Raw genomic sequence first — 16,640 nt, 5'->3', positions numbered from 1 at the left:
CAGCCTGCCTTACGCAATGCAAATCGGATGACAAGGCGAGGATGGGGTGGAAAGGGGGTGAAGGAGGAGAGAAAGACGGAGGTTGTTGGAGGGACAGGAAGTTCTCACAGAGCAGTACAGTGCCTTTACTCGACTCCTCCCCTACGCTGCTCACGTCCTCGCCTTGAGACAAACCAGTGGACACGTTGTGCTACACATATGCCTGAACCCACTTAACATTACGCTAACAACGCACACACGCATACTCGGATGGCTAGGCCGAGCTCATCTCAGAGCGCCATATGAGGACACAGACGGCGCCTTGTGCGTCACAGCCCCTTGATTGAGCCGGGCATGTGATGTCCCTCTTTCAGGTAGTCTGCGGAGTGTTTCAGCTGCCATTTGCTGCTCATTTTGTATTTAGACTAGAACACTTAGTGACATTGCTTCAATGTTTACATTGGAAAGACCTTAATGCCACCTCACACAAACGTTAGTGCTGCTTTTTACCTCAGTCATCTGCTCTTCGCAACTTTAACATACTTTTTTTTTTTTTTTGCCATGCTTCTGTGCATGTTTGTGTGTGTGTGTGAGTCTTTGTTGCTGGAAAAGAACTGCATAAACTGGCCAAAGCAGCTGAAAGAAGCTGGTTTATAAAATAAGTCTTAAACCAGACTTGGTGCATTTGCTGGGTTTTGCTGGTCTCTCAGCCTGGCTAAGTTGTGTTTAGGTGATTAAGTGTCCAAAAACCATTTAATACCAGCTGACAGACCAAGCATGATCAGGCTCGAAGAGCAACTGTAAGAAGCAAACCAGCCTAGACTGGTTTTAAGATGACAGAGCCAGCCAACTTAGCTGGTTTTGGGCACATATACTCTAGATTGGTCAGGCTGGGAGAACAGGTGAAACCAGCACACCATCTTGAATGTTTTTTTTTTAATAGGTCAGCCTGGTTTGCTGGTTTTAGAGTGATTTTGGTACTTAAACTCAAAATTGTTCAGGCTCGGAGACCAGGTAAAACCAGCACACCATCTGTTTTTTGTAAACATGGCCAGCCTGGTTTGCTGGTTGGGGTACTTAAAATCAAGATCGGTCAGGCTGGAAGACCTCATAAAACCAGCAGACCATCTTAAACTGGTTCAACATGTTTTAGTTTTTTTTTAATTATTATTATTATTATTAATTTTTTTTTTTTTTTTTTTTTTTTAACATGGCCAGCCTGGTTTGCTGGTATTAGAGTAGCTTGAGGCACTTAAACTCAAGATTTATCATGCTGATGGCCTTGTAAAACCAGCAAACCCGTTAAGGCTGGTTTAAGCAGGTTTTTTTTCAGTAGGGACTTTCTGACTTTCTCTTGGTTTTTTGCCTCTAATAGTCAGCAAAACACTGCAGTACTCACAACTGCCGTTATGCTTTGAACCAATAAATGGTTCAATGCTAATTCACAGCAGAAGATGTTGGTTAGCGTTCTGGGACGATAAGTTAGACAGGTTTTAGGATGACCGGAGGATAGTTTTAAAATGTTTCAGAGCTGAAGGCACAGTGTTAAATTACAATTGAGGGGAGAATTCATCAGATCAAGGCCTAAACACAAGGCATCTTTAATATTTTGCTGAAATATGCACATTTGCAAAGATATCACACTAATTTCAGCTCAACTGCCTGCTTAGGTTTTCACTAAAGGAGCCCGTAAGATACGGTGGGATTACAGTACATATTTAGTGCTGTAGAGTTTTCTTTGAAATATGGTGTACTTGAGTGAACAGGGTATGTTAAAACGATCAACAAACCTGATCCTCCTTCCTCCAATCAATCTTTTTTAACCTTTCCTACACCTGTAGATGCTGAACCAACCACTCGGTAGATCTGTGATTTCATTCCTGCTGCGAGTGTGTATGATGTGTAAAGGAATCGGTTAATGCATGTCAAAACCACATTTTAATTTGTACATCAGAGTTTGACAATGAAAACATTTGATATAAAAAAGGAAAAACTGGAATGCACAACTCTTCAGATTGTGTGATTTTTGTATGTGTCAAGTCTGAAGTTAATTTTAGACCATTACATGAAGTTGTCAAAGTTTGTAATATAAAGATATATATTTAGAAAAAGAAGTACACTATTATACACAGTGCACATGCATAATAGTAGATAACGCTCTTGCAAAAAATAGATCTCTTTCAATTTAGAATGTGTAAATATGTTAATGAAAAGTGCTGGTCAAAATACAAAAGTATTTTAAAATTTTTAATATATTTACTTGTATATTTCATACACAGCTGTCGTTAGCTGTCATCAAATGCTGGCTTTACCAGTGTTAAATGTAATTTTTAGCAAATCTCAAAATGAAATTTATTTATTATTTTTTTATTATTGTTGTTTAAACAAAAGTATAGATTTTTCATTGCCATAACATGAAAATAATTATCGATCAGAATTCTAATATTAATGCACTTTCAAAGTGTTTTAAGTGTTATAGTGCCACTTGTTGAGTGTCTAGATTATATATCGTTATATTCAGAACCAGTTACAATGCACTTCTCTATAATGTAATATCGCATTGTGACAGAACTGAGCTCACTTGTGTAACACCTCCTACTATAATGTGTTATAGAAGTCATGTCCATGGTTACATATTTAGAGAAGTGACAAAAGAGGAATGCATATCCCTCAGTGTTCAGACGGCTGGTGGGTTGTGCGGTGCCTGCAGCAGGTGGCAATGGCGGCAGCCCCTTTATCTCCTCCAGCTGTATGAACTACACAGGTGTTTCCCAAAGCAAATGCCCCGCGAACACCAGACCCAGACGACAGACCCTGACAGCCTGTCAGTGTCCACGAGTCCTCACATGAAACCTTCACCTGAAAGAAATGATCAGATCCACCAAGTTTAAACTGCAACTGTTATAAACGTTAAAAGCTGTGCATTAGTTCTTATTTTTGAGTCGATGGAAATTTTTTTTTGAGAGAAAGTCACCTGCTCGCTGACACCTGTGGGGTCGTGTTCTTTCAGCCGGCACTCCAGAGAGGATGTGTGGCAGCAGGATGCGTATGACATTTCACCCCTTTTAGCAGGACATGCCCTGCGGCTGCCATGTAGAGGTCGATCAGAGTATGATACATCTCCAGATGAAGAGGAATAACTGCAGCCTGAAGGGAAAGATGACAGTTGTGTACATAAATGTACACTGAAACAAATAAGTTCTCATGAAGTTAAGCATATTGAACTCGATTCAAATTCATTTTCAGCTGCAGTGACAACAGGAACTTTACTCATTAAGTGAATTAAAGGAATGGTTCACCCAAAAATGAAAATTTACTCACCCTCAGGCCATCTAAGATCTAGCTGAATTTGTTTCTTCCAGATGGAGAAATTTAGCATTACATCAATTGCTCACCAATGGGTTCTCTGCAGTAAATGGGTGCCGTCAGAATAAGTCCAAACAGCTGACAACAACCTCATAATAATCCACAAGTAATCCACACAACTCCAGACCATCAATTAACGTATTGTGAAGCGGAAAGCTGTGTGATTGTAAGAAACAAGTATGTCACGTGTCTCTATTGATAATTCTCCAGTGAAAAGTCATCTCACCTGAATCAGGAGAGAAATATGTTGTGAAAACAGTCCAAAACCGATGGACTTCTTCACTGAATGAAGCATTATTACACACTATAGACTTCTAGGCTATTTTGGCCAGAAGCGATGGTTTAAAGTTAAAACATCCTAATGATAGGTTTGTCTCTTAAAAATATACAACTATTCGCTTCACGAGATGTTAAATGATGGACTTGTAGATTATTCTGATGTTTATATCAGCTGTTTGGACTCATTTTGACGGCACCCATTCACTGCAGAGGATCCATTGTTGTGCAAATTTTGTAATGCTACATTTCTCTAAATCTGTTTGGATGAAGAAATGTACTCGGTTACTAAACATAACCTCGGTTCCCTGAGATATGAGAACGAGTACTGCGTCTGCTAGACGCATATGGGGAAAAAGCCTTGTACAGCTTATTAAAAACGAACCAATGGCTAGGCAGCGGAGATGCACTATGGAGATAGCCTATGGCGACGAAGCCCGCCAAACGTTGACTAAGCCCTCCAAAATGGGCAGGGCATCTGGCTATATAAGCAGGCATTTGCCACAGGATTCTCAGGTTACTTCGACTGAGTCGTGCAGCTACACAGCACAGCTAGCAACGCAGTACTCATTTCCGTATCTCAGTGAACCGAGGTTATATCTAGTAACAGAAAACATTACCTTTCGATACTACACGCGTACTGCATTTGCTAGACGCATATGGGAACAGTACAATCAAGCGATAGTGACCAAATGTTTGCAGACTGAAGCGGTTTGAAGGCAGTGCCCTTTAGGGCCTTCAGCACAGTGGGCAGATCCCATGAAGGGACAGTAAGGGGTTGAGGCAGGTTCAGCCTCCTGGCACCCCTTAAGAAACGAATAACCGAGCTATTTCTGCCCACTGACTGGCTCAAGAGGCTGCTATAGCTGCCACATAGACTTTGAGCGTGGATGGGGAGCATCTTTAATTCCTCAACTCTTGCAGAAATGACAGCACCTCTGTCAAATCGGAAGTATGATGGTCTTTGCCGCAGCTTAGACACCAAGTGGAGAAAAAAAAAGACACCTTCAAGGCGTACAGGCATTTCGTAGATGGGGTTCTAGCCTCTGAAATTGTGATTAAGACTTGCTCTGGGAGGCTCAAAGGCTCCCGTCGATTGGCCAGAGGTGCAAGGCACATCGGTCGGGCCGAGGATGCCATATTGTCCCATTCGTTTGAGAGACGAGATCCCATTTCAGTGGAATGGGCCAAGGGGCCGCCATCAACAGATGAGTTAGCCAAGGCTAGTTCATCCAAAAGGGGGCCACCAGGAGAACCATGTGATTTTGTTCCCTTACTTGCCTGATTACCTGTGGGATCAGGGGAAAAGCATAGAGGAGGAGGTTGGGCCAATCGTGGGCCAACACATCCTTGATCTTTACTAAATAAATTGGGCAATGAGACTTGTCTTCTGAGGCAAAGAGGTCTACCTCGGCCTCGCGGAAGATCTCCCAGCTCCTCCTAACCATCTGTGGATGGAATGTCCACTCCCCTGAGGGGACATTGCTCCTTGATAACATGTAAGCTTCTTGGTTCAGTTTGCCTGGTATGTGCGCTGCTTTCAGCGAGCGCAGGTTTAGTTGAGCCCATTCCAGGGGGTTCTTTACCAGTGTGAAGAGACGCTTTGAGGAGAAGCCTCCCTGGATATTTATGTAGGATACCACAGACATGTTGTCTGATCGGATCAGCACATGGTGTCCTTTTAGGTCTGGCAGGAAGAACTGACAGGCCTGACATTCTGCTAGTATTTCCAGGCAGTTGATGTGAAAGCCTTCTTCCGCTTTCGACCAGTGGTTGGTATGTCCTCGCATAGTGCCCCCCAACTTGAGTTGGAGGCATCTGTCGTGACAACTGTTCTTCTGCAAATCATCCCCATGTCCATGCTGGTTCCATTCAACATTCTTTCAGGGGGCTAGGGCTGTTATATAAGCCTGACTCAACCTGATCTGCAGGCGTCCATGACACCACGCTTAGATGGAACTCGTGGTTTCAACCAGCGCTGATGGGGATGCATACGAATCTGACCCAAATGTAGCACTGGTGAATATCATCATTTTATTATCCTCATAACCCATCTTGACAACTCTGGGGATGGCCTGCCAGACCTCGGCCTGCGTGGTGAGGGGTTGAATTAACTAGAGTGACTAGCCAAAGGGATGGAAGAGGAAGTTTGCTCTCTTTTTGAAAATGTTTGTGTTTTATTTTTCCCACTATAACAGCGGCTGGGTGCTTGGGCGCATAGTTGCACTCTTCAGCTCCCTGAGGGTCACAGGGTTTTTGGCCTGGAAGACCTGAAGGACCACCGCTGAGTCAAGAGCCGAAGCCACCTATCCCGCTGAGGTGTAGGTACATCCAGCGAGAGCTGAAGTAATCCTACATGGCTTAGAAGGGTAAATGGCCTTTGCTCTCCAACTGATAGACGTGGGCAGGCAGAGGTGCACTGCTGTTGACTCATCCAGGGGAGGCAGCTTATCATAGCTCTTCCGTCAATGGAAGTGAGGGCAGATGAATCAGAGGCAACAATGCGGGCGGAGTAGGGAGCCCGATACGATCTGGTTAGCTTGTCATGGACCTCCAGGAAGAACGGAGAGAGACGCTGATGAAGGGCTTGACGGTGCACCGGCAGGAACCACTTATCCAGACAGCTGCAAGAGGGCTCCTCTGACGGAGACCACTGTAAGCCCAGCTCTTCAATCACTTTAACCAAGAGGATACAGAGAAGCTCTGCATCCATCCTGTCTTTGATGGCACTGGATGCGAATGATGGTGAGGGGGTGGGGTCAGTTACAGAGCCCAACAGCTCCTTTGCATCCGACACTGATCAGAATAAGAGAATAGGAAGGGAGAGCACTCTCTCATTTGCAGCAGTGAAGGCGTAATTCAACAGCAAGCGGCTTCGGATCAGCGTAGCGACATAGTCGTCGCTGAAGATGCCCTGCCCATTTTGGTGGGCTTCGGCAACGCTTGGCAGGCTTCGTTGCCATAGGCTTGTGCAGCTCTGCTGCCTAGCCATTGGTTCATTTTTAATACACTGCACGAACCAATGGCAGTGCAGTTTTCCCCCGCGTGACTAAAAAAAGCATTTAGTTCAGGAGAAAAAAGGCTTTTTCCCATATGCGTCTAGCAGACACAGTACGAGTGTAGTATCGAAAGGGAACAAATTCATCTTGGATGGCCTGAGGGCGAGTACATTTTTTAAAAATATTTGTGTAACCTATTCCAAAATAAAAGCTCAATAAAAAGTTCACAAGAAATAAAAAGTTATTAAAATGTCCAAATAAAATGTTTTATTAATATATAAAAATGTTTTTATGGACATTTTCATATTATCGTATGGTAATTGACCAAAAGTCAACAGACTTTAGCTTCCACTGAACCCAGAAAATTCCATTAATTAATGATAATTTCCCGCTTTCTGTCACCTGTCAGCTGGTGGTCTGGAGGACAATCTGCATCCTCGCCTCTCTCGGGACTCTCTAACATCTGGCACTGAGCTTTATGGCCTGTGCAGCAGCGCGCAATAGCGAACACACCATGCCCTCCATTCCCATTGACAGCAACACACTCTTTCTGCCCATCTCTCTCCTGTCAGAAAGGAAATTACTTTGGTGAGCAAAAGCTTAAAACATTTATATTTTTTGAGCATTTAAAACAAACTTTCTCTGCTAATCACCTCCACTCTTTCTCCAGCTCTTACTCCATTTTGTGAGAAACTGGAGCAGCTCAGCACCTCTTCACTGTGGCGACAGCGGGCTGTAGTTGTGGCCAAACCTTTAACAGCTGACCTCTCAGACCAAACAGATCTACAGAGCAGGTCCTCCCCTGTAAGAAAACACAGACATGAAGAGTGAAAATTACCTTACTGGTTACCAGTCTGTTTTGGACATCAAAATACCCATTCACCGATCAGACTGCTCATCGCTGCTTTACTTTGAACACAGCTTTTGTTTGGAGTATTCTGAGAATTCCGTCTGGAAATATAAGTCACTTTTTAGCAACCCTAGATTTGCTTGTTTGGTGTGCACCAGGGTTACTAAAATGAACTGCACTAACAGAGCAATCGCACAAGGGTTTGTTTTAATCGAACCAAACAGAACTCCTGAACAGAGTAATAACAGAACTCCTCCAACCATTTCACCGTTTTAATCGGTAGTCATCCTGGCAGACACCCAAAACCCCTACAATTTTTATTGTCACAGAATGTAGTTTTAAGAGTTTTTTTTAGATGAGAATGTACTTGTTCAGACTTCAAAATGCGGTTTGTTAATAAATATAACATCTATTAGAAAATTTGCTTTCCAGAGATGTTAGCTCCAGGGCATCAGCAGCCACTCAGTACTCATGAACCCGCCAAGAGCAGCCTCACCTCGGCCAGATCTTCTGTAATTTGCCACTGGCTCTGATGTCTAATGCCTTGGATAAAAGTGTCTGCTAAATGATTAAATGTAAAAATGTAAATGTAAATTTACTCACTGTCACGTTATCCCAAACCTGTATTCATTTCTTTCTTGTGAACAAACACAAAAGAAGATATTTTGAAGAATGTGGGTAACCAAACAGACAAATGATCAAATGGTCCACATTTCATTTGATAGTAGCAACCAGCAACTGTTTGATTTTCCATGTTCCTCAAAATAGCATTTATGTTCAGAATTTGAAAGAAACTCATTCAGGTTTATAACCACTTTTAGGTGAGTAACTGGTGATATAAGAATAAAACACCATGCGGTATTGATAGACAGCTGAAATAATTTTTATTTTTGGGTTAACTATGTAACATTAATAAAACAACAAAAAGGGAAAAGAAGAAATTTAACACAGTTGCTTTAGGAATCAGTTTACATAGGGTTTTATTTTTATATTTGTTCATTCAATTTCTTGAATGCTCCTGCTAAATACACCTATTGTACCTGAAAAATAGCACTGTTTGTTTTATTTGTATATTATATGTAGTTGCAATGTGCATCTTTTTCGTTCTTTTATCTTTGTTATTAAAAAAATAAATATTTGTATTTAGCAGTGTTGCGGCCAGTCTCTGTTATGCTTATATTACTGTGCTTAGTCCCCTGGAGGGCATTCTTTTCCCCTGAGTAACCTGTGGACAGGTCAACGTGCTCGGCTCTATCAAAGTCTGGTTCAATAGACTATTCTCACCAGGTGTGGGGAATACAACATAGTTGGATTATACGCATCCCCAAGAGTAAGCTACGCAGTGTCGAGAGACCGAACTTGATAGGGAACGTCTCTTGTAACATACGAAACCTGGGTTCCCTGAAAGGAGGGAATGAAAAACTGCTGATGCTGCTGTGTTGTAATCCTCAGAGTCTAGTACCTGTTGGAACAGTCGAAAGATTCTAATGTAATGACGCTGAGCACCGGCCTATATAGTGAGTGCCTCCACCCCTAGTTCGAGCGCTTGAGCGTCATCGGCCGGTAAAATTTGCAGGCACGATGCAATCAAGCTCAGTATTTGAGAGGAGGGGGATAACCCCCAAGTGTAAGCTACGCATTGTTTTGTTCCCTCCTTTCAGGGAACCGAGGTTAGGCATGTAACCGGAGAGGTTATATTACTGTATATGTTACTTTGCTGTATATCAGTGCGCTGCCTTTGTACTTTTGACTGAATTGTCTAGTAACTTTTATGATGGCTGTTGTTGTTTATTATTCAGTAAATAATACACAACAACAACATTTTCTACTCATAGTAGTATTTATTGGGAAACCGTGTGTGTGTGTGTTTGTGATGGTGATCTTAGTGACATTGTTCCACCATTAGATGGCGACAAGAGTCAGCAGTAAAGACTTTTATATTGAAAGAGACTGAAGTGGAAGCTATTTTTACTTTTAATTACAGCTTGTAAGAAGCAGTTAACAAATGCAGTGAACAGCGTGTCATCGAAAATCACCCTTAACAGATGAAAGGACAGTACGACAAAGATATCACTTTCCTCAGCGGACATTCAAACTAATGTTTGATATATGAGATTGAGCTGATGAATGAATGCTGTATCAGATGCAGGTCATCACACTTGCTCAGTCAATCTCTCTCATAATACTCGGCTCTACATAATACACTGTTTTTAATACAGTGACACAATAAGCGTTCAATGAAGCAACTCAATGGCTACGTTTACATGCACACTTTTTGATTCAATCAGACTGAATTCATTACGATTGATGAATCTGATTGTAGTGTTTACATGAATGCTAAATAAAGTGATCCGGTTGATGTGCGCGTTTATATGTCACAAGCTTCAAATAGTGAAAATAAAAGTGACATATAGATAATATTGAGTTTCACACTGTTTGCACATAATAACCACTCTCTTCTTTATTTGTTTTTAACAGCAGAATTATTATATACACGTTTATGGATAAATAAATATATAAACCGCTGTGCTGCTCATATTTATCACATGAAAATAAAGCCCCTCCCCGTGCCCAAAACGTGTTGCCTGTGGATGAGTATCCAAAACAAGGCTGTCCTGCTCCACTTCACAGTTGCCAAGTGAAATTAGATTTTTATAATGACAGGACACACGTTTATACCATAGACAGTAAAAGAAATGGACACAGCGACCCCATTGGATTCAACGGAGACAAGTGAAGTCAATTAGAAGCATGCACATCCTGGGGGTCGAGCGTACTGCGCAGACTCAAACTGAGCTTGATGACATAGATGTGACATGAGCAACCTGTCTGACAATTGTAAGCCTTCTAATCACTCTGCCAGGAGAAATCTGAATCACCCACCGAATCTTGCAGACGTTGTTGAATAAATTTGTCCCTCTCTATGGGCTTCTCCCTTGACTTCATGCCTCCACGTCCCCCCGAAATCCTCATAGACGGTAAAAGATTGCCTGCGAGCTTCTCCTCCTGTCCATACGGTAATTTCTCTACTGTGCGACAGAGAGTCGCAGGTTATGACGCAATCGTTAGCCTATTTTTTACAAAAACTGCTTCTACGGGGCCACAACGTAAGATACAAGGTAATGGGGCCTTTTACACATTTTCGTGTTTCTTTAGAAATAATGAATGGACAAATGGAGTCTTTAAACGCCTCAGATGTGAAGTTATTCGCTGTCAAAGTGATGCCAAAATGAATGGGAGTCAATGGAATGCTAACAACAGATGGGGGTCCGCTAACCAATGGCGGCGCCCAGGGGTGCTTCAATAAAATATGAAACCCTGCCCCCTGATTTATACAATACTTTATTCAAAAGGAAGAGCCGCTTGTTCCGCGCGTCATACGTCATTACATTATTTCTGCGTCATACATCATTACGTTATTTCTGTATCACTGCACATGCGCAGTCCTTTCAGTTTCATGGTTCAATCCGATCAAGTGTTTACATGCAAGCTCAATCGTATTAGAAGAGGAATAAACCACCCCCTTCAATCCGATCGAAATTTCATTCATTGAGCCGGCAATTCGATTACCAACGGATTATTTGGGTGCGTGTAAACGTAGCCAATGTTCCTTCGTTACTAGTTCTAGAGTAACATTTTTGATTTATTAAAAAGGCTTGAGCTCAGCTGTTGAACAGTCAAACTGAGATTTTAATCTGTGGTGGAGGAAGTAGTATTGCACAAAAGAGGGTTTTTAAAGACACTGCTGTTGTTTTTCTTATGCATTTACACTTGTGCCGTCGAACTGAAGAATAAACGCAATATCTCATGTCTAAGAGCATGATATTGCTCATTTATCTATATTGGAGCAGTATCTATATATTATATTATTAATTCAGGGTTATCATTGTTAACTTGAAACAAAATAAATGTTGACTGAAATTAAATATATTTTACAAGTTGGCAAGTTGACAAGGCAACATTTCTAATTTTTGTATAGTTTAACATGAAGTACTAAAATAAACTAGATCAACTAAAACTAATGAATAAAAAAAATTAGACATTTTTTAAAAACTACTACATTTACTAAAAAAAAAAAAAATTACTAAAATTGTAAGATTTTATTTAAAAAAAAAAATTACTAAAACTTTAATAGTATATCAAAAGTGCTAATTTTTTTTATTATTATTATTGTACATTATATTATATTATAAAAAAAAATAATCTGCTAACCCGTGTTGAATTAAAGATTGATATTATTATTAAATAAGGTGGTTATATTGCATTTTTATAAATTACTGATTACAGTGTTAAAAATCATCATCACACTGTATTTTCAGTCCAGACTATTACTGACGTTGCTCATTACGCCACAATGTTGAGTCATTTAAATGAATTCCTTGTGAACTCTGACCTATGAGTGTGGAGGTCGAGTCCGGCAGGGCGGCCACCATGTTGGGTGTAGAGAGACGGTGGTTTAGTGGCAGAGACTCTGGGTTAATGACATGTCTGACTGAATGATGGAGGAGCTGCTGCAGAAGCTCAGCAGAGCTGGAGTTTGGACTCCGATTCAGGAGCACCGCTGCTATGCCTAAAAATACAACAACAAAAAAAACAACACGGACCACAGCTGTTTTATGGACAGAGTGATAAAATAAAATGTCAGTTTGGCATGTATGTGCTAACCAGCAACATGTGCCGCTGCCTGTGATGTTCCGCTCTTGGTGGTGAAGCAGGTGGAGCAATCGCTGGAAGCACTGATGATGTCATCACCAGGTGCGAACACATCCACGCAGCGGCCCACATTGGTGCCTGTCGTCCCAGTGCTCAAGGGCTGGTCAGCAAAATTAACGGCCCCTACTGTTATCACCTGCAGCGGAGAACCAAATGATGTCAAAAGCGAATATATCTACAAGCAATTGCTTATCTGAAGGATTCAATCCATTGTACCTCTGGCTCTGAGGCTGGTGAGTACAGACAAGCATCATCGTTGTAGTTACCAGCTGCAGCAATAAGCACTGTGCCAGATTCCACCATCTTCCTGCAGGCAGCGTTGAGTGTACGACTAAATCCCCCTACAAATGGCAGCAGTACAATCACAGGTCTGATAGGCTGAGACATCAGAGATGACTGGATATACTCCAGACCTGCAACAGAGTTGGGTCAATTAATGCAAATTTTGCAGAGGTATTCTAAAGGATGGGTCATATAAAATGTAAAATGTCAGTATTATATGCCTTCTTCATTAGGTACACCTGTTCAGTGCTTTTTAATGGAAATATCTAATCAGCCAATCAAATGGCAGCAACTCGATGTATTTAGGTATGTAGACATGGTCAAGATGATCTGCTGAAGTTCAATCCAAGCAACAATATGGGGAAGGGTGTTTTAAGTCTCTTTGAACATTGCATGGTTGTTGGTGCATGTAATATTTAAACTTTAAGATAAAGTAATCAGACATATACACACACACACACAGTATATACATGTATACATGACCTACTTTATCTTTAAAGTTTTATTTTATCTAAAAATATTTTAAAAAGTTTAATTGAATATAATAGTTAGATATTATCAGTGTTGGGGGTAATGCATTACAAGTAACGCGAGTTACGTAATCAGATTACTTTTTTCAAGTAACTAGTAAAGTAACGCATTACTTTTTAATTTACAAGAAAATATCCAAGTTACTTTTTCAAAAAAGTAACGCCAGTTACTCTGTATTCCCATTTTTTGACTGACAAGCCTCCTGTTCCCATATTGGGAGAAATCGGAAGTATGGAGGCGTTGTGTGCGCTGTGTGAACATGTTACTGTAGTTCTAGACTAAATGTGAATCTGCATTGATTCATCCCACTCACAAAAAAACAAAACAGATTTAGTATTCATCAAAATTAATCAAAACAGTGAAATGCAAACTCAGAATATGACGCAAACCTGCAATAACTAAATATATTAAATAAGACAAATGTATCTATTCCCATTTTATTAACAGTGTCTTTGCTGCTGACCTTTAATGATCTAGTTCAACCATACTAATAATTAAAAAATGATTTAGATAAACTAACAATTGTGCTTCACTGTTTTTTTTTTATTGCTGAAGAGTGTTGAACCTTCTTCTCCTGTGTTCTACTGTACAGACATGAATTTACTTTTCCTTCAGCCTGAGGTTTATTCATTACACTTTTTGGTGTGAAAGGGCTTTTACATTTGCTATAAATAGAACTTCTTATATTAAAAACAATCAAGCCCTGCTCATATTTAAAAAGTAACACATTACTTTCCATAAAAAGTAACTAAGTAACGTATTTAGTTACTTTTTTAGGGAGTAACGCAATATTGTAAGGCATTACTTTTAAAAGTAACTTTCCCCAACACTGGATATTATACAATGATAAATATATAGGTTAATAATATTTGTATGTATATTAGTTAAATACAATTACTTATGATGTAGTTTACCTGCCAAAGCTCCTGACACCGTACCCTTGCCTTGGCAGTTTAACACTCGGACGCTGTTTAAACTGGCACCTCGAGCTACACCCGAGTCCCGTCCACTGACCACACCTGCTATGTGTGTGCCATGACTGTCACACTGACTAGCCTGTGGGCAGAAGACCGCAGGGAGTGATGGACATACGCTTCTCATTAGCTATAAAAACTGTTCAGTTGTTTTTTTTACATTCAACTACCTGTCTGTGAACTCTGACCCCATCCTCCTCTGGCACACTGTTGAAGTCCGTTACCATCACCCTGTCCTCAATCTCACGATGAGTCACTTGAACGCTTGTGTCCAAAAGATACACTCCCACCTTTGCTCCGTCATCTGCATAAACAAGTAATACAGCTCAATAGGTCAAGTACTTTAATACCAGTAAAGAAAAAAAAAGTACTGTGCAAAAGAAAAGGCTGCGGGATCTCAGACCATAATTTTATAAGTAACAAAGTGTTACAAAAAAAAAAAAGTGAGAAAGGGGAAAAGCTTTAGCTCACTGGGTGGTGAATATTTTCCACTCTCATGTTTGTTTTGAAGGATGCGCTGCAGGTTCCATGGGATGCTTTGGGCAAAAATGGAGGAATCCTCTTCAATGAATTCCACATGGGGCAGCTTTACTGCCTGCCAAAAACAAAGGCAATGGAATGAAGAAGACAGGCAATGTGTATTTTTTAAGAATTATTGTAATTCCAGTACTTGTTTTCTTTTTTAAGTCCATCAGACAGTTCAAACATTATTAAATATCAAATATTAAAACTTTATGTAATAATGTTTGCAAATTACCATGTGAAGAACATCGCTGCTCATTTTCACCAGAAACCCGTGGAAAGCTCCCGAATAAGTCTGCAGTATTTCGATCAGATATCCGCGTTTGGCGGCTTTCGCGCGGAGTCTGCGCGCGGTGCGCTCCACCTGGTTCACGTGCGTTCCGTTCCGCATCACCACTATATACTGACCCGGCATGCGCCATGCGTCCTGTGCGTAAAACACGTAGGACATTTGATCAGCACTGATTTTAATAACCTCCTTATTCCAGACGTTCCACGGGAACAGCACGTTTATTTTAGACTTGCATATGGCAACACTGTTTTTCTCAGGCTTACATCCGAGTGGTCCTACACAACCAATAAAACATTTCAAAGTTTATTGGCTGTTACATAAAATTTAGCAAATGAAAATGACGCACTTCGTCTCCGGCACCAGGTGAAAAGTATGTTTTTGTTGTCTTTTAGACATCTTTTATTTTTATACTGTTATTTATCGCAATATATATCAATGTGCAAGTAGATTTTTTTATACTTCATTTGATACACATTAATTAAACAATCTGCATGCTTAGTAAATTTCCATGATTAACAGAAAACAAACATTTCATATCAAAATCGTTCATTTTAAAAAGTACAATTTCATGTGATTAAGTCCAAATGTCCAGAATACTAAATCACTATTTCATTTTGAATATAGCCTACAGCAATTTGCCCTACAACATTTGTATTTTCCCCCTATTTCTCTATTTTCCCCCCAATGTGTTTTCTTTAACTAGACATTTTTATTCATTTATTTATTTTAAAGTTAATATCAGGTAATGTGACAAGTCCCACAAATAGCCCAAATAATTAGTTCATTTATTAGGTATAGTGATCTTACCTTAGTGCACCTGTAAAACTGGGCGGATGGCCTGCTCTCTGCTTCAGGCTGGGTGTCATCCTGCAGAATCAGAGACAGGATCATCTCTTCATCTTCAGTGTAGTCTTCATCAGTCTCAACTAAAGCCACAAGCCCCAGCAGAAAACTCAGACAGCACACCGTCACGACGCTTTTCATTCTGTGCACACTAATCTAAACAATTTCAAATAAATAGTTTCAGGTGATATTGCTCAAAGTTCTCGCTTTTGCACTATTGTTCGTCATATAATAAGGCAGGCGTATGAAGCAGAGAGATCTGGAGCAGAAGTGTGTCCTCATGTCATTTAACATGTCATTTGAATCTCTCTGACTGACTGAAGCAGAGGTGGGGCGTGCTGACGTCTCTCTGTCCTTGTATCGAACGATGTCTCGTTAATAAATACAGCAGAAGAGGAGTCATATTACAGTCCACCCACACACATTTTATACGTTAAGCCTACTATTCCTGCACAGACATGTAACATTTCCTAAAATGAAACCTATAAAATGAAAGTGTCAGTTAGGTAGAATTGTGAAATATAGATCTAACAAAATAAATATCAATAAACTAAATTACAATGGATATGTAGTAAAACTGTAAATATATTTGTTTATCATTTTATTTATTAAAAAAAAAAAAACTAAAGGAAGACTTGAGCTCACGTGTCACCTGCGCGCATCCGCGAGAGCCAAATAGTTGCGCGTGCACATCGGATGCTGATGTTATCACTTTGGCCAAAAACAGATTCACGTCGTCCTCTGTTGGCCAAATAGTGGTATTGGTAAGCGTCTACAAGAGTCGCAGTTGAATTAAACGTGTAAAACACAATACAGTCCATTTGGTCAAAGCAGTAGGCTATTATATCTGTCATATTTGACGCATACTGAAGGGAAAAAAAACGCATTTTGTGGAAAAAGAAAGAATAAAACCTGACATGCGCTCAAAACCATGATAAATGCTGATCGAAAATAATGAATACTTAACTTTTTCAGTTATGTAACCTGATTGTATTCAAGAATTATTGAGATTG

At 40.4% G+C, this 16,640-nt stretch overlaps 1 protein-coding gene and 1 long non-coding RNA gene across 3 annotated transcripts; one reads left to right on the top strand and one right to left on the bottom strand.

The window, feature by feature from the left end:
* Positions 1-2,444: 2,444 nt before the first annotated feature.
* pcsk9 (proprotein convertase subtilisin/kexin type 9) lies at positions 2,445-15,985 on the bottom strand. 2 transcript variants are annotated; one of them, XM_059498928.1, is made up of 12 exons: positions 15,592-15,984; positions 14,728-14,919; positions 14,442-14,565; positions 14,141-14,274; positions 13,911-14,052; positions 12,400-12,596; positions 12,136-12,319; positions 11,864-12,040; positions 7,274-7,422; positions 7,023-7,185; positions 2,954-3,126; positions 2,445-2,838 (listed from the first exon to the last, which is right to left on the bottom strand). In XM_059498928.1, the coding sequence occupies exons 1-12, from the start codon at positions 15,766-15,768 to the stop codon at positions 2,650-2,652; spliced, it is 2,001 nt and encodes a 666-aa protein (XP_059354911.1). In that variant the 5' UTR covers positions 15,769-15,984; the 3' UTR covers positions 2,445-2,649. The 2 variants fall into 2 exon arrangements, with proteins under 2 accessions (XP_059354911.1, XP_059354912.1); XM_059498929.1 differs by having other exon boundaries at positions 2,701-2,838; positions 2,954-3,164; positions 15,592-15,985.
* Positions 4,070-5,757, top strand: LOC132092622 (uncharacterized). Its single transcript, XR_009422238.1, has 3 exons — positions 4,070-4,581; positions 4,613-5,150; positions 5,257-5,757. It is a non-coding gene; the product is annotated as an uncharacterized LOC132092622 (long non-coding RNA).
* Positions 15,986-16,640: the final 655 nt, after the last annotated feature.

Source organism: Carassius carassius, chromosome 18 (genome assembly GCF_963082965.1).
Source record: "Carassius carassius chromosome 18, fCarCar2.1, whole genome shotgun sequence".
Taxonomy (NCBI): Eukaryota; Metazoa; Chordata; class Actinopteri; order Cypriniformes; family Cyprinidae; genus Carassius; species Carassius carassius.
Note: the sequence above shows the minus strand (reverse complement) of the source record. Positions and strands in the feature narration are given on the sequence as shown.